Below are 18405 nucleotides of genomic sequence, written 5' to 3'. Positions count from 1 at the left end.
ATATTTTAAATTAGTCATATTTGGAAGTTTTAAATTACACTATTAAGTATCATTTCTGTGCTTAAGTGTATAATTTTAATTCCCAGAAAACAAATAACTAAAAGATTCCCCTGTCAGTAAACATTAAGAGTTATGATTGTAAAATGGAATTGGTATCATTAACTCTTAGTTGTAGTGTTAACAGTGAGTGCCAAATATGAGAAATGGTCATATTATTCTTAATTCTTAAAAAAATCAAAGCAAAGGTTTAAGTATAGTAACAGTCAAACATCTTAAAAAATTTAGATTGTCCCTATCACTGTTTATGAGACAAATACATCCAATGTAATAATTGGTATTGGGGACGAAGTTCAGCTAATAGAAATAACTTTAAAAATCTGGGACTCAGATCCACATATTCTTATAAATAACAAATTGGGTATTTTCTCCCAATGCTCTCAGCAATAGAAAGTACTAAACCCCCAGAAGACCTATATATCAGATTTTTCCAGGATGTGATTTTAAAATTGTCCAATTGTTTCTCCAAATAAATTTTTATTGGACTGAAATTCAGAAAGCATGATGAAATAATTATTTCATCAAGTCATCTCAAAAGAGGAAATTATCTTAATAATCACATAAAGTGCTTATACAGCATTAAGAACTGTGGTGTTGGAGAAGACTCTTGAGAGTCCCTAGGACTGCAAGGAGATCCAACCAGTCAATCCTAAAGGAAATCAGTCCTGAATATTTATTCATTGGAAGGACTGATGCTGGAAACTGAAAGTCCAATACTTCGGCCACCTGACGTGAAGAACTGACTCCTTGGAAAAGACCCTGATACTGGAAAAGACTGAAGGCAGAAGGAGAAGGGGATGACAGAGGATGAGATGGTTGGATGGCATCACCGACTCAATGGTCATGAGTTTGAGTAAGCTCCGGGAGTTGATGGATAGCAAAGCCTAGCGTGCTGCAGTCCATGGGGCCACAGAGATGGACACAACTGAGCAACTGAACTGAACATATTAAGGGTAACTTTTAAAAGGTACATATAAACACCATTCGTTCCTTAAATAAGAGAAGTAACACTTACTGAACACTTACTTTGTGCCTGGTACTGTTTGGAGCACTTTATATATATTAAGTTATTTAGTCTTATTTAATGAATAGCTGTAGTTTATCTACTTATGTTATTCTCATTTTAAGATGGGGCAACTGAGACAAGGACAATCAGATAACTCTTCTAAGATTATACTCTTAACTGGCGGCAGAACCAACATTTGAACATGACTAGTTTGACTTCAGAGTCTGTGTTCTTCAACACTAGGTTCTTAATGTAAGATGTGGCATAAAAAAGTTACAGAGGACTTCCTTGGTGTTCCAGTGGTTAAGAATCACCCACCAATGCAGGGTACACGGGTTTGATCCCTGCTCCAGGAAGATTCCACATGCTTCGGAGCAACTAAGCCCATGAGCCTCAACTACGGAGCCTGTGCTCTACAGCCCATGCTCTGTAACAAGAGAAGCCACCACAATGAGAAGCCGGGGCACCACAACTAGAGAAAGCCCTTGCACTTCAACAAAGACCCAGCAGAGCCAAACTAAAAAAAAATTTTTTTTTAAATTTTATTTTATTTTTAAACTTTACATAATTGTATTAGTTTTGATAACAATAACCCTGTATACGAGACAGCAAAAGAGACACTGATGTATGGAACAGTCTTATGGACTCTGTGGGAGAGGGAGAGGGTGGGAAGATTTGGGAGAATGGCATTGAAACATGTAAAAATTTTTTAAATTAAGAAAAAAAAAAGTTGAAGAGCTAATCAGGAATAAAAGCAAAGAAACACATATAAAGATGTTCAACTTCACAAGAAAAGTGACACGTGAATATATGTCATATTCCTATATTTAGAGTGTTTTAAAAATTAAACACACACACCCTCAAAAAGGAAAGAATATATGCGCACATGGGCAAAGAACTTTAGGCAAACAAAACTGAAGATCAACAGAATACTTTCCTTGGATCAACAAGGATAAGAAAAGCACGAAGATTAATTTACAAAACACACTGGAGCCTCATCAGAGCTTTAATTCCAGGGTCTATGCTGCTGCTATGGAGAAAACTAAATTATAGCTTTCCTTTTCAGTAATCAGTGGTGCTCAACCGGAGGTGGTTCGTCCTCCTTAGGGGCCATCTGGGTATATGAGTTGGGTGCGGTGGGAGGGTATTTTTGGTTGTCACAATGACTGAGAGAGTACTGGCGTTTAGTATCTGAGGATCAGAGATGTTGAAGCATCCTGCAACGTTCCACACAATGCAGAAATGCCCTATCCAGCACACCAACAGCGTCCCTGATGGGAAACAGCTCCGTGTTGTATTAATATAGGTCTCTACTACACGTGCTCACTTAAGAGAATGAAACACAAAAAATGAATGTCGGGGGCAAACTTTGGTGGCATTTAAGAATTTAAAGTAAACAGCAATTAAATAGCATTCCATTTTAGAACACCTCTGTTTGTTTATATTAAAACTTGATTATAATGGAAATATGATAAACATTTAAAAATATTTTTCCTACCTCATACTTGATTAGGAAGTTATAGAGGGTCTCAATATCCTGATAATTACTGTTGGGGGCCAAAATCCTAAAAAATAAAATATAAACAAAGGAGGGGGGAATGAATTGATTTAAGAAAAAAACAAAACAATAGCTTGAACTTTTCTCCCAAAACATATTTATACTGAGAGAGAGACTTTATTCTCAGTATGTATAATAAGCTTATTAAAATGTTTACAACCTTTTTTGGGTTCTATTTATCAACTAAAGTTATAAACCATGTGCTTACTTCAACAAATATCAATTATAATATTTTTATTTACTTATATTAATATGTCATCAATTAATCAACAACTATTAGCATTCTTATGTGAAATTACAGTTCATATTTTGAGTTACAGTGATACAGATTTTTCAAAAGTTAGATGCGATGTGAAGTATATTTATACTCCTTATCTTTTAAGCAGCAGATAAAGATTTCCCACAAAAAAATGCAACCAATGCAAATAGACAAGTGATATAAACTACCATACACATTAAAAAATACTAATAAAGATTATGTGACTAAATTCAAATAATACTGTCTGAACTAACTGCTTAGCAGTCTATGAAAAAGCATCAGTAATCAGACTCTGTCAGTCACTGGAAATAACACTCATCCTTCTAGCAGTAAAGTATTAATTCTCATTTTTTTACTCTAAGTACTTTTTAATTCTTTCAAGATGAACAATCTTTTATTTCTTTTAAAAAGAAAAGGAAAGCAGTCCTCATATTATGGTAAAGTGGTTAAGAGCAATGTCTACCTGGGGATCTGTGTTTTTGAGTGAGTTCTGTGTGACTTACTTTCCTTATCTGTTAAACAAGGAAAGTAGTAGTCTTTACTTCATAGGATCATAGTGAGAATTAAACAAGTTACTATAAGTAAAGTCTTGATGACAGTGTCTGATAACACAGCAAGCACTATATATTGGTACATATAAAAGAGTAACAATGACAACTATTATCATCATCTAATGTCTAATAGTTTCAAGCCACAGAATAAGTACACGATGATTTAACTAATGAGAAATCAAGCCACCCCAATTAATTCTTAAATTCTAAGTGCCTTTTAATTACAACAATGTCTCTTGGCCTTCACATCCTCACCAATGCTTGATGTTGTCAAATATTAGTTAACTGATCTCAATAACATCTTAATTAGATCTTAAAAAGTTGGCTCTTATTAGACTTGCAAGATCGCTTTCATAAAATAATTTTTCAGGATATAGTAAAATTTTAAAATGGATCATACTCCTTTGGAGAAGACACACGCAGAATATCTTTAAGAACATACAAACATCTTCCTAAAAATAAGTTTCACGGAAAAAGTTACTCTCCTAACAAGTTAATTTTAAAATATAAATAATATCAAAACCCAAAAGAAAGAAAAAGCAGACAATAAATACATTGGAAAGGGTCCATAAGTACTTTGTTTTTTAAAATGAGAACAAAGCTATATAGATAAGTTAAACCAATGTTTTACAAAAGCAATGGAAAAAATAATGTGTTCCAATTTTGTAACTAGTGTAAACAAACAATCAGCAACGTGGAGTAATTTACACCCATTCTTTTTTATAACTTTGGAAATAATCCAAACTGTCCATAAAAGAGTTAAAAAAATAAATGAAACAACATGTTTTCTAAGAGTCTTATAAATTTCAAGCTTATATTAGAAAAGAAAGTATGCTCTTTGCCAGAGAATAAAGTAAACATTTCTCTGTCCTTAAATACTTTATAAAAAAATTAGTTTTAGGTAAATCAGTTATTTATCTATAGCAACAAACCATAGCCACAGTATGAAAGAAAATAGAAATAAAGAAGAAATAAAGAAAATAATTACATCATCCTAGTTTTCCAATTAGCAAAAAACTGAAAAAATTGTCAACTGGCATGGTTATATTTTTTAACAGTTTTACTGAGGTACAGTTTACATACCATAAAATTCACTCACTTTAATAATTCAATGATTTTATAAATAAATTTACTGAAATGTACAATGATCTACATTGTACAAACTTAAATACTCAACTATTTGACAAAATAACACAGAATTACCTTCTAACGAGGAAAGGGTTACTGGGATGTCAGCATCATTCACAGATATATTATTGATATAATCAGAATAAAATTATAATGCTATTTTTAAAAACAAGGATATATGTTGTAGGATTTGTTATGAAACCTACTACTCTTAAATGCTACTCTTAAAAAATGTTCTGAGGTAAACAGCCCCAAATTGAGTAGATAATCTTTATTAAAATATACTCAATTAGGGCTTTTAGACTTTAATAAGGCCAATGAACTCTGAGTTTATGAGAATGGAATTTGGCCTGGTATAAACAAAAATTGCCATCTTTTACTAACTGGAAGTACAGTTTGTTGAAAATACACAAAAAAATGAAATGGAGAAAAATGGTTTATGGACTTTTATGCCTTATTCCCCACACAAAAATTCTTGAGAGGTCAGCCTTCTCTATAGCTTTCTTATTTGTTTTTAAAAAATACCAGCATGAAGACAAAAGAGTCTTAGAATGAAAGTCCTAAAATACCCTTCAGTGGCAACTTTTAAAAAGAATAATAGAAAGAACTAGCCCTTAGAGAAAGTGGCCATTATTTTTTTTATAAATATATCTACATGTTTTCTAAGAGAAATTCCTAACAATCAATAAATACATATCAAATGTATACTATACTCTCAAATGTATATGATACTAAGAGCTATGTGATATAAAAAAATTAGAAGACATGGCTGCCTATCCTCAAGTTGTTATAATCACAAAATTTTACTTTAGAATTTTGGAATCAGAATTGGGGAACAGATTGAAGCAGGATTTAATCTGTAGCTCGAAGATTATTTACAAACCAAGTTAATCACGCTACCTACTTTTCTGTACCCCAGCTCCTCATCTGTGAAATGAGGAGAAAGTAGCATTTACTGAATAAGGTTATTATATGAAGCAAATAAAATAATGTGTCTAAAATTAAAATGTTTAGCAGAATTCCTGGCACATGTAAATAAATATTACCTGCTATGAAAACCAGTTTTCAGATACAGAAACCAAGGTTTAGGGTTGTAAAACACTTGCCCAAGACTACAGAGTGGTGGTAGGTACCTAAATCTTTGTTAGTTTGACTCTGGACCCCATGTTTTTATCCACTAATAAAAAAGGATAACCCTTACAACTTGCATTAAGTGATTTTATCAAGTCAAATGAAATAGTCTTTTAAAATCGCCACCCAGTTAAGTTGCCTTTTATCAAATGCTTCTGGCAAACTATTTTGTGTATATTCCAACGCTAAATCTTTGTAGTTGTTAGATCTTTCTCAAAGCCACAAAGGAAGTCAGTAGCAGAACCAACATTCACTAGAAGTTCTCTTAACCACATAAGCACTTTGAGTTCTCCATCGATGAGCAATTAACATTAAGCAAGCAGCATGTTAATCTGAATTAAACAAACTTCATTTCCATCTCATCCAATATTAGATAAATATCTACCCATCTCATTAAAGAAAAAAAAAAAGAGTATGCCACTCAAAAATTTTAATAAGTTAATAAAATAATCTGACTAAAATTAAAAATCAAATAACATATTAAAATGGACTAATTTTTAAATAAGGATTTTAAAAATTCAAATAAACTTTCCTCCTAGATAGAAAAAGTAAAGCATCAGACTCAGGAGTGGGGAAATAAGTCTAGAATAGTCAAGTTTAATATCTAACTCTAGAAATTCAAAAGAAGACACAGCATATTCATGGATATTTATAAATCATAACTTACATCCCACAGAACTGAATAAATTATGTTCCTTGCTAGCAAGGCAGTTTAACATTAATATAATATTCTAAATAGTTTTTCATGTTTGAAGAACATTAAAAATAAGCTTAAAATGTAATTATATGACTTATTTTACTCAGCTCACTGTTCATCCATGCTGCTGCTGCTGCTAAGTCACTTCAGTCGTGTCCGACTCTGTGTGACCCCATAGACGTCAGCCCACCAGGCTCCCCCGTCCCTGGGATTCTCCAGGCAAGAACACTGGAGTGGGTTGCCATTTCCTTCTCCATGCCACTCAGGGTTTATCCATGTTGTAGCATCCGTCAGAATTTCCTTCCTTTTTAAGGCTAAATAATATTCCATTGTATGTACATACCTCATTTTGCTTATCTATTTATGGACAAGAATTACTTACACTGGTATGAGCATAGGTATGTAAATATCTCTTTGAGACTATAATCGCAGAACCAGCCCAAACTGGCCCTATCCTGTTTCTAACAAGATACTGAGTTGTTTTTCAGAGACAAACAGAACAAAACCACAAGTCATGCAGCCAAAGCACGCTCAGAAGAGAAAAATTTGACCTCAAGTAACACCCAGAACCAAAGTTTTCCCCCTCCCCGGAATGAAAGGGCCAGATGTGACCAGAACCCTGTCAGAAGTACAGGGTCCATGGTGCAGGAAGATCTGGTTCTGAAGCTGCTGAACCTAATCTCACCACAAATGGACAGGCTCCAAAGCCCTGCCTTGGATACCTGCCCCTCCAGGGCTTCTGCAAACCAACCCTCTTCTAACTCGTGAGCATTCCACCAAACCCCAGAATGAAGAGACAGAATTGAGAGCCATGCCTCCTTGTTTCCTTGCCAGTTAAACCTCACAATAAAGCCCTTTCTCTTCTCAAAAGCTGGTGCCATAGTATTGGCTTATATGCAAATTTGGGCAGCAAGCCCTTTGCTTGATAACAAGACATTATTTTCAATTCTTTTGTGTATATACCTAGAGCAATCAAAATTATAGACAGGAATCAGGTGCTGCCAAGGGCTGGGAGGAAGAAGGAGAAGTTACTATATTTAATGGAAACAGAGTTTCAATTATACAAGATGAAAAGAGTTAGGTTATGGATGTGGTGATGGTTACACAACAATATGAATATATTTAATACTCCATTAACACATTTTTATGCACATGTGCACTCAGTTGTGTCTAACACTTTGCGACCCCACGGACTGTAGCCCGCCAGGCTTCTCTGTCCATGGGATTTCCCAAGAAAGATTACTGGAGTGGGTTGCCATTTCCATTTCCAGGGGATCTTCTCCACCCAGGTATTGAACCGTCATTTCCTGCACTGTAGGCAGATTGCTTACCACTGAGCCACCAGGGAAGCCCTAATACATTTTTAAGAACACTTAAAAATGGTAATGCTATGTGTATTTTACCACAATAAAAAAGTTAATTAAAACAAAGTAAAAATGTTTGTTTATAGCATTATTTTAAAAACTCATTGTACATTCTCCAAAGCTAAGAACCAACTTAAGGCTTATTTTTTACTGTGAATCAACATTATTATTGAGGACACTACTGAGCATCTAACCAGTGCCAGAAAGGGAACAAATGCTATCTCCTTTAATTTCTGCAATTTAACAAAGCAACTATTATTAACTCCATTTTCTAGATTAGGAAACAAATATAAAAAAGTTAATTAACCTGTCTAGGTGACAGAGTTAGTAAATGGATGGAACAAGGATTCAACTTCAGATCATTTTGACCCTTGAGCTCTGTTCTTTTTCTTCAAAATAGTTGCCTTTATCTGTCTGACTTACTTCACTTAGTATGATAATCTCTAGCTCCAGCCATGTTCCTCTTATTTTGATACAGAGACATGCAAACTGAATTTTGCTGCTGATGAATTTAAGCAGTATCACTGATAAACAGAGTGAAAATTTATCAAATCAACAATGAGGACATACTCACCAGGGGAAAAAAGTCTTGGATCTTAAAAGAGTATGTATTTTGGAGTCCTTTACTACAAGCAAAATTAAAATCATGTTTTCTATAGTTAATTTGGTGGAATCAGCTATGTAAGTGGGAGATATACATCAGTCTCAGATTTTAAAAGAACACCATATGTAGTTAAAAATGGTAAAAAATAAATAAATAAAGTTAAACAACTTAAACAAATTTAAACAAAATAAATTATGTTCTGTTTTTCCTTTAGAGTCATTTGCAAGACAAGGAAAGAGGCCTCTGAGGACACTAACCCAGCCAGCATTGCTTGATTCAGCCTCCAAAACTATAAGGAAGCAAATTTCAGTTGTTTATGCTACCCAAGTCTGTACTATTTCCTTATGGCAGCCCTAGCAATGAACACAGCTGACATCCTAAATACTGTTGGCTCAGCTTTGAGGAGCCACAGATCTCAAGATTAGAAGTAAGATGGACCACTTCCCAGAATGTGAGACTGATGTGGAATTCTCTGAGTAGTTTATTGCAAAATAACTACTTTATTTGCTTTGCTTCATGGCATTGTATTTCCTGCTAAAAAGTAACCTTACTCCTTGAGACGGTGCTGCTGGGGGCCGGTTCTAGGCTTAGCACGAACAACACACTACGAGGGGCCAGAAGTGTGACAAACTAGCTCATTCCTCTTCTACTTAGTGCTGAGACCGCTTAACTAAGTCTTCACAACTAAGTCTTTGAAGAGTATGATGCCCACTATAAGACCAGATACTGCAGTTAAATCTGTATAACAATCATAGTTACTCCTAATACCTTATGAATGTTATTTCCTAGCTGATTAATCCCACCTCATTACCAGGTACTTATCTTTCCACTGTAACATGGCAAATAAGATCTCTCTAGATCAAAAGGAAGGAGTAGAGCCAAGATAAGAGCCAAGAGTGAAAGAAACCTAAGACTGAGGTTCCATCATTTACTGCTGGAAGATTTCAATATATGCAATCAGGGCTGTGACACAATTTTACTACTGCCTTATTATAAGCATGTCTCCCTATAATAAAGAAATTGTTTATAACAGATCAAAAATATGAGAGAAATGTTTTATTTAGAATAATTCTGAGGAAAAAATTTGAAGAGTAAAAAAACTATTGTGATACATACATTTAACTAATCAAGATTGAAAGAGCTTTTAAAATGCATTAGACTTTTTATGAAAAGAAGGCAAACCAAATCACAAGATAACACCTCATACTCATTAGGATTGATGACTATTAAAAAAATAAAAAAAAACATAAAATAACAAGAATTGATGAGGATGTGGAGAAAATGGAACCCTAGTGCACCACTGGTGAGAATGTAAAATGGTGTAACTGCTATGGAAAACAGTATGTGGTTCCTCAACAAAATTAAAAATAGAATTACCACATAATCCAGCAATTCAACTTCTGGATATACCTCCAAAAGAATCAAAAGCAGGGATTCACAGAGATATCTGTATGTTCACGTTCACAGCAGTAATACTCATAAGGGCCAAAGAGCAGAAGCAACCTAAGTGTTCATCAAACACGTGCATTACCATATGTAAAACAGATGACCAGTGTCAAGTTTGATGCAAGAAGCAGGGCACCCAAAGTCAATGCTCTGGGACAACCCAGAGGGATGGGGTGGGGAGGGAGGTGGGAGGGGGATCCAGGATGAAGGGACATATGTATACCTGTGGCTGATTCATGTTGATGTATGGCAAAACCATCACAATACTGTACAATAACTAACCTCCAATTAAAATAAATAAAATTTTAAAAAATCAATGGATAAACAAAATGTGGTATATACACTTTCCTCGTGCTCAGACAGTAAAGAATCTGCCTGCAACGCAGGAGACCCGGGTTCTATTCCTGGGCGTCAGGAGGATCCCCTGGAGGAGGGAATGGCTATCCACTCCAGTATTCTTGCCTGGAGAATTCCATGATGGAGCAGCCTCGTGGGCTACAGTCCATGGGGTTGCAAAGAGTTGGACACGACTGAGTGACTAACACTTACTGAGCTTTAAAAAGGAAATTCTGACACAGGCGACCAACATGGATGAACTTTGAAAACACTGCATTAAGTGAAATAAGCCTGTCACAAAAGGACAAAAACTGTATGATTTTACTTTTAAGAAGGGAAACCTTAGCAAAAAGGCCTTTCTGAGAAACCGGGAGATTTAAGAATTACTGTAGTGAAAGGGTTAAGAATACTTCATGTATTATTATTACAAAATTACCTTTTTTGCTGTAACTCTGAGTTTATTTATTATGAATGGCTTTATCTTTTCACATATTATCTAAGAAACATTTATACTGACATTATCTAACTTTTATATTCACTTGACCCATTGTTTTCTCAAGGAAATTTCAAACACAATCTCTTCCCTTGGCTTTGTGATCTCCTACAGTTACACGATGTCCTTCTGCTGTTTCTAGTCTTCATCTCAAAGTCCCCTTGGTCGACTGATAATTAACATCTGCCCCCACACTTTTATGAAATTAACACCAACAAATTCACCAATGACTTCTATGTTGCTCAATCTAATGGACAGTTTTTTTTTTTGGCCTCTTGGTAAAACATGACACTATTAAAGATTCCTTCTCTTTTGAAACTCCTTTCTTCTTTTTCTTTTTTCTTTTAATTTGGCTGTACCAAATGGCTCCAAGAATATAAGTTCCCCTACCAGGGATCAAACCTGGATGGTGGCAGTGCAAGTGCTGAGTCCTAACCACTGAACTACCAGGGAATTCCCAGTGCTGCCAAGTCTCTTAAACTTTTCAGTCTTTCTGGTAATTCACCTTCAGTCTGCTTTTACAGATCTGCATATTAACCTGGGTTAATCCATGCTGGCTACACAGGCACTAGCCAAATTAAAAAAGCATAAGCACTCTAACACTGTTTAAAGAAAAATGTCTTAGATCTTCTCATCCTGTTTCTTCCTTTATCCTTTGTTCTCTACTAATTTCCAGTGTGTCCCAGGCTTCTTTCTTGTCGGTGTTCACCTCAAATTTCTAGTGTCACATTTGCCCCTTGGGCTTAAAGATAGTTTCATATATCTCTATTATCCCTCTGGTACTACCTAAGGTACCATGTATACTCATCCTCTAAAATAAACAGTCATTGTTTTCCTTTCCCCTCTCAATCTTAGAAATACTATTTCCAATCCAAGTATGCTTTGTAAATCCTAAGGCATTTCTAAGATACACAATCAATCCATTACAAAGTAAAAGACTTAAGCAAATTATTTATTTTTAAATGCATCAAAACAACCAGTTTACCTATTTTTTTCTCTATGAATGACCCAATGTGTTGGGTCTGTGTGTGTGTGTGTGTGTGTGTGTATGTATGTGTGTGTGTTAGTCGCTCAGTCATGTCCAACTCTTTGGGACCCCATGGACTATAGCCCACCAGGCTCCTCTGTCCATGGAATTCTCCAGGCAAGAATACTGGAGTGGGGAGCCATTTCCTTCTCTAGGGATCTTCTAGACCCAAGGATCGAACCCAGGTTTCCTTGATCTCCTGCACTGGCAGGCAGATTCTTCACTGTCTGAGCACCAGGGAAGCCCCACGTATTAGTACATGGATGCTAAGTTCACCTTGACCTAGTCTGGTCCATAAGACGGAAATTTTTATTCAAGCTTTAAGACAGGTCTTCACTCTTCCAAATTATGTGATGCTGTCTGTCGGCAGTATCACCTCAGACAGTTTTCTTTCCTGCTTTTATTACCCCAGTTGTTTCATTTGTTAAAAACTGTCTCTTGGGACAAGACCATCTACCAATAAAATCTTTTGGGGATACTCATTTCAACCAAGCAGACTCATTCTCCTCTCAGAAAAATAAAAGGTAGAAAAAGGTAAATTTAGAAAAACAGAAGAAGAAAGTGAATTGAATTCTAAGGCAAAGATATTTTGTACTTTTGTCGGTTATTTAATATTCTTTTTTAGGCCACCCTGTGAGGCATATATGATCTTGGTTCCCTCGCCAGGGTTCGAATTGGGGCCCCGTGCTTTGGGAGAACTGAGTCTTAACCACTGGACCATCAGGGAAGTACCAACGTTCTTTTCAATTAAATTTAGAAATTTTCTAAAGTTCTATGAAACCAACTAAAAAAATATCTCTTGAATATAATTAACTTTAAATTTTTCAGTCAGAAAGTTTAGGGTATTTAGAAGTGAGTTCTCTAGACCAAGACCAATTTCAATAGGTCATTCTGCTAAGTATAAACCATATGACCTTAGGCAATGACATTATCCCTGTAATCCTACTTTCCAAAGTATAAAGTGGCTGTGATAGTGGAACCCTCCCTGAACCCATAGGTTATAACAGAAACTGTTATAACAGACTAACAAGTTCTTGAGCTTATCTTACAGAAGAGCAGATAAGGTAACAGCTTCTTAAAAACCCTTCTGCTGACAGCTGACAACCTATTTTCAAGAAGATAAAAGATAATGAAATTATATTTTCAAAGTGCCTAGGGAAAATAACTGTCAACCTACAACCTACACACAGTTAAACAGCAATCAATAATGAAAGCAAAACAACACTTTCAGTCAGAATGAGAGCATTTACCACTAACAGATCTTTGGTAAAAGAACTGCTGAAAATTTTGCTTCATCCCTTATGTTTCTTCTTATAATATTAACATTGACATTTCTCTTCCATCAATAGGTAGGGTCTATGGCGGTGCCCCATCCATCTAGGCAGGTCTGTGACAACAAGGATGACATAATTTGAAGCAATGTCATTAAAAGCAATATACCGACCACCTGATATTTTGGGATGATCTTGGAAACCAACCTTCTGTTTGGGAGGAAGCTGAGCCTACATGGAGATGCTACGTGTTCGTGTTCTAGCTGATAGCCAGCATCAGACAGCCTTAGAGATGACTCCAAATGCTATTTGACCACAACCACACAAGAGATCTCAAGTAAGAACTGCCCTCATGTGTCTAGTCAAGCCCTAAAACCATGAGACAAAATACGTAATTGACTGCTATTCTGTAAGCCAGTAAGTTTTAGGATTTAGAAATAATGGACCTAGAAATGAAGGCTGAGGTAAGGGAAATAACCATCAACTAGATAAAACAGCAAAGTACGGAATTTCTTTTAAGCTAATCTTTTGGTTGGTTTTGCTACTTTTTTCTTTTTGCTTAGTCATACATTCATTAGCTTTAGAGTGAAGGTTCCTCCTGTAAAGTCCAATGGTATCTCAGTTGAATCAAGAGAGAATATTTTCCATATCTCAGCATGAGAAGAGATTAGTACCTCTGTTGGTATAGACAGATATGATCATCACAGCAGGAACTGACCACTCCAGAGACGAGGTAAGACATAGACCTGAGGTGGAATATAGAAATCCACAAGGGATAGGTGTATAAACAATGGGCCCTTCCTAATGAGTCATTCTGTCTAGGTACAGAAGTACCGAAGTTGAAGAATTTGCAATTAAATTTCTGAACATGGAATTCTATTTTAAGTGACTTTTCAGTTGAAAGTTGAAAATACATAGGTATGAAAACTGGATTGGCCTAGGTTATAATAAAATATGTCTGCAACTTCTTTAAAAATTACACACTTATGAAAGAAATTTAATTCCTGATTAAAGGTTCTGAAAATAAGTTAGACTTTCTTTGCTTTGTTTGAGGACAGATGGTTACTTCCACATTAGGCCCTGAGCCTATATATGTAAAGGAAGCATAACAAATACATCTTAATTGAATGGAACACACTGGACTGAAGAATGTTTCTACATACAAACTACTTTATAGGATCACATCTACTTCTTGTAATCTTTTACAATTATTTCCAAACAATCTGGAAGAACTGTTGAATTTTTGAAAATAAGGATAGTAATCACAGGACTTCCCTGGCAGTCCAGTGTTTAGAACTCCATGTTTCCACTGCAGGGAGCATGGGTTTAGTCTCTGGCCGGCCAACTGAGATCCCTCATGCCACAAGGCATGGCCAAAAAAAAAAAAAAACAAACACCAATAGCAATCATGTAGTATGATGGTCCTATGGTACAGAGGCACACCACGATACAGGAAATTTCGAAACATTAAAAATCCTTTTTTCCTTCGCCAGATATCCCATTTTCTCTCCTTTGCTCTTCTAGTCCTTCCAATAGCACTGAAATTAAACTGTGTATATTAAATTTTGTTTGAAATGGCTAAAGTGGCTCCTGTTTTCCTTACTGAGCAATGCCTGAAACAGTATTTTGTTACCAGGAGAAGAGTTACTCAGTTTAATAGTGGAGAAACCAGCACCACTTATTTCCCTTTATTCTTGGATCTACATATTCTAAGGGAGAAATGGCACCATACATAGCTGTTTGTCCCTCTTTGTTTCATACATTAGCTAGGACAGCACCCTAACTTCATAGGTTACAACTGGTATGTGAAATAAGTCTTTTACAGTGTTTACCAAGCTAGTTCCTTAGATTAGTATATGATAAAGTCAGTGAATTCCATGTAGCCAGAGCTGTACCTCTTTTGCTGAAAAACTAGTTTCTTAGTTTTGTACTGGCTATCAAGACAGTGGCCAAGAAATTCCTTAAATCAACAGATGGAGTTGCAGATACAAATACTGCAGTGCTGCTGCTGCTGGTGCTGTCACTTCAGTCATGTCTGACTCTGTGCAAACCCACAGACGGCAGCCCACCAGGCTCCCCCGTCCCTGGGATTCTCCAGGCAAGAACACTGGAGTGGGTTGCCATTTCCTTCTCCAGTGCATGAAAGTGAAAAGTGAAAGTGAAGTCACTCAGTTGTGTCCGACTCAGCGACCCATGGACTGCAGCCTATCAGGCTCCTCCATCCGTGGGATTTCCCAGGCAAGAGTCCTGGTGTGGGTTGCTACTGCCTTCTCGAAATACCGCAGTGAGAGAAGTTAATTCCATATTTTAAAGAAGTGTCTATTCCAGTGAAGACAAATTACTGCCGCCTTCATGATGGAAGGGATCATCACTGCCACTGTGGTTTGATGATCCCTTAGGGAATAGTGCCTTTTAGGATGCCTCTTCTGTTTGAAATTTGCCTCTTCTGTTGGAAATTTGGGCTCTCAACAGTGGTAGTAGCCAGAGCAGCCTTAATGAGAAGAAGTCCCACATTTGAGTTCAAGTTGGTTGAGAGCCCAGGCTGCCACTGTCCCTTTGCATATCAGCTCACTGACCAAATACTCGGGTGGGTAGGTGAAAAGGCTGATTGATATCCACAGGACAGCTGATCTTGTCCATTTGATTACTGACAGTCTCCTCTGCAGTAGGTAGCCTCTGATGAGCATTCACATGGGACACAAATACTCTCATACTCTATGCCCATCATACCTCTATGTGCCCATTACACATCTCTTCTCCAGACTTTCCTGTCACTAAAACAAAGCGACAGCAGCAGCAGCAGGGATTAGTATTAACTCAGATCTAGTAACCTCCTGCTGCTGCTACTGCTGCTAAGGCGCTTCAGTCGTGTCCGACTCTGTGTGACCCCATAGATGGCTGCCCACCAGGCTCCCCCGTCCCTGGGATTCTCCAGGCAAGAACACTGGAGTGGGCTGCCATTTCCTTCTCCAATGCATGAAAGTGAAAAGTAAAGTGAAGTCGCTCAGTCATGTTCGACTCTTAGCGACCCCATGGACTGCAGCCCACTCCGTCCATGGGATTTTCCAGGCAAGAGTACTGGAGTGGGTTGCCATTGCCTTCTCCTAGTAACCTCCTAAAAAGTATATTTCACTTTTTCTAGGATAGAGTCACCCTGATAAATGAATGCAAATCCTTTTACAGAAGATACTACCTTGTACTCCAATGTGGGGCTTATCAGGCCCACCTGCCAATATGTGGGTTTGATCTCTGTCGGGAAGAGTCTCTGAAGGAGGGCATGGCAACCCATTCCAGTATTCTTGCCTGGAGAATCCCACGGACAGAAAAGCCTGGCAGGCTACAGTCCATAGGGTCACAAAGACTCGGACATGACTGAAGTTGACTTAGCATGCATGCGGGCACATACTCCAATGGTGTACAAAAGTACTCACACTTTTTCATCTAGTTATCAAAAGTTTAAATAAAATATGTATAAAATACAATCTTTAATATAAAAATATATTTTTGATGACTCTATTTATTTTAGCTCAACAATTAAGTTGGGGAAAATATATAGCTATGTGGTTGTCAAAAACTAATCTAGCTTAATGTTAGCAAAAAATAAATATTAATTGGAAAATTTACAACTTATAGTTCCAGTTACATTATTATTACAGGTAAGTATATGTTGATTCTTGAAGATTTATGCCTTATTCACAAGGACTGGACCATCAGAATGTAACATAATTCCAGGGGTTTCCAATGTATAGTAAATATTTATTATCTTCTATGTAAAAAACATTGTCCTGAGTTGGACTCAACCTCTTATATTACTGGAAACAGTTTTACTGATTGCATCACCTCTCACAATGGGTAGATGGTGTGGCCGAGTACAGTGTTAAAAGTTCTTTAGAGGCACAAGTGGATATTTCTCAAAATAGATTGAGACTAATCCTAGAGTCTAGGTTACACTCTAACTTTAAACCTTTTGTACAACTTTATAACGAGGAATTAGAACTGATCATCTGCCTTTATCCATACATTCACTATACACTTACTACTTAAGTTAAAATTATTATGATCTCCCTTACTGAGTACCTTTGATTCCCCCTAAACCCCACCATTTCCTTTATTCTACTTATATTTAATCCCACTGATTTAGTCAGTCATTTATCCCATCTGCTTCTCTGAAAACTGGAGTGGTTGGTAGTTTTAGCACTTCTTAGAAGACTTGATAGCAGGGAATTTTCAGTAAATATCAGATCAGTAAGTCATTAGGTAGAAATAACCAGTTATAAAACAAAAGGAAAATGTTAAAATATTGATTTTAAATGAAAACAACTCTATAAACAAATTATTTATCTCCAAGAAGTCATCTTCCTTTATATTTGACTATTTGATTCTGGTGTGATCAAAAAGTTTGTAATGGGAAATATATAGCTTCATCACTGTTAATAGAACTGGATTTTATTGACTAAAACAAAAGAACATTAACACCGAGAAATGCTTTAGGGGTAACAGGAATAACTGGCATTACAACGCTGATATTTAGGATAAAAATAAAGGTCCTTATTGCCTATTCTTGAATTACAAATGCTAGGAAGCACACATAAGAGCTTCAGATATTTAAAATGAAATTAGTTATTTTAAAACATAAGTCATGGATGATCTATTACCTTCAATAGCATTAAAGAGAAAGGTTAAATAAATATCAGCTGGTGCTGGATAATTCAGTCAGACTGATATGTGGATGGACATGGAACAAAAGACTGGTTCCAAATAGGAAAAGGAGTACGTCAAGGCTGTATATTGTCACTCTGCTTATTCAACTTTTATGCAGAGTACATCATGAGAAATGCTGGGCTGGAAGAAACATGAGCTGGAATTAAGACTGCCGGGAGAAATATCAATAACCTCAGATATGGCTGAAAGCAAAGAAGAATTAAAGAGCCTCTTGATGAAAGTGAAAGAGGAGAGTGAAAAAGTTGGCTTAAAGCTCAACATTCAGAAAATGAAGATCATGGCATCTGGTCCCATCACTTCATGGCAAATAGACGGGGAAACTGGCTGACTTTATTTTTTTGGGCTCCAAAATCACTGCAGATGGTGACTGCAGCCATGAAATTAAAAGATGCTTACTCCTTGGAAGAAAAGCTATGACCAACTTAGATAGCATATTAAAAAGCAGAGACATTATTTTGTCAACAAAGGTCCGTCTAGTCAAGGCTATGGTTTTTCCAGTGGTCATGTATGGATGTGAGAGTTGGACCATTAAGAGGGCTAAGCGCAGAAGAATTGATGCTTTTGAACTGTGTGGTGTTGGAGAAGACTCTTGAGAGTCCCATGGACTGCAAGGAGATCCAACCAGTCCATCCTAAGGGAAATTGGTCCTGGGTGTTCACTGGAAGGACTGATGTTAAAGCTGAAACTCCATATTTTGGCCATCTGATGCGAAGAGCTGACTCGTTTGAAAAGACCCTGATGTTGGGAAAGATTGA

The 18405-nt window shown here is 36.5% G+C and overlaps 1 protein-coding gene across 9 annotated transcripts in view; it reads right to left on the bottom strand.

The window, feature by feature from the left end:
• The window catches only part of SWT1 (SWT1, RNA endoribonuclease homolog), a 107526-nt gene that overhangs the window by 9003 nt on the left and 80118 nt on the right, over positions 1-18405 (bottom strand). For 7 of the 9 annotated variants that reach the window (XM_027565571.1, XM_027565569.1, XM_027565575.1 and 4 more), the window contains one exon: positions 2562-2628. The exons of 1 other annotated variant lie outside the window; for it this stretch is intronic. In XM_027565571.1, coding sequence (XP_027421372.1) covers positions 2562-2628 — 67 coding nt within the window. Of the gene's footprint in view, positions 1-2558; positions 2629-18405 lie in introns of those variants that run through there. One more of the 9 variants, XR_003515005.1, reaches the window with a different exon arrangement.

This window comes from Bos indicus x Bos taurus, chromosome 16 (assembly GCF_003369695.1).
Source record: "Bos indicus x Bos taurus breed Angus x Brahman F1 hybrid chromosome 16, Bos_hybrid_MaternalHap_v2.0, whole genome shotgun sequence".
In the NCBI taxonomy this organism is placed as follows: domain Eukaryota; kingdom Metazoa; phylum Chordata; class Mammalia; order Artiodactyla; family Bovidae; genus Bos; species Bos indicus x Bos taurus.
Note: the sequence above shows the minus strand (reverse complement) of the source record. Positions and strands in the feature narration are given on the sequence as shown.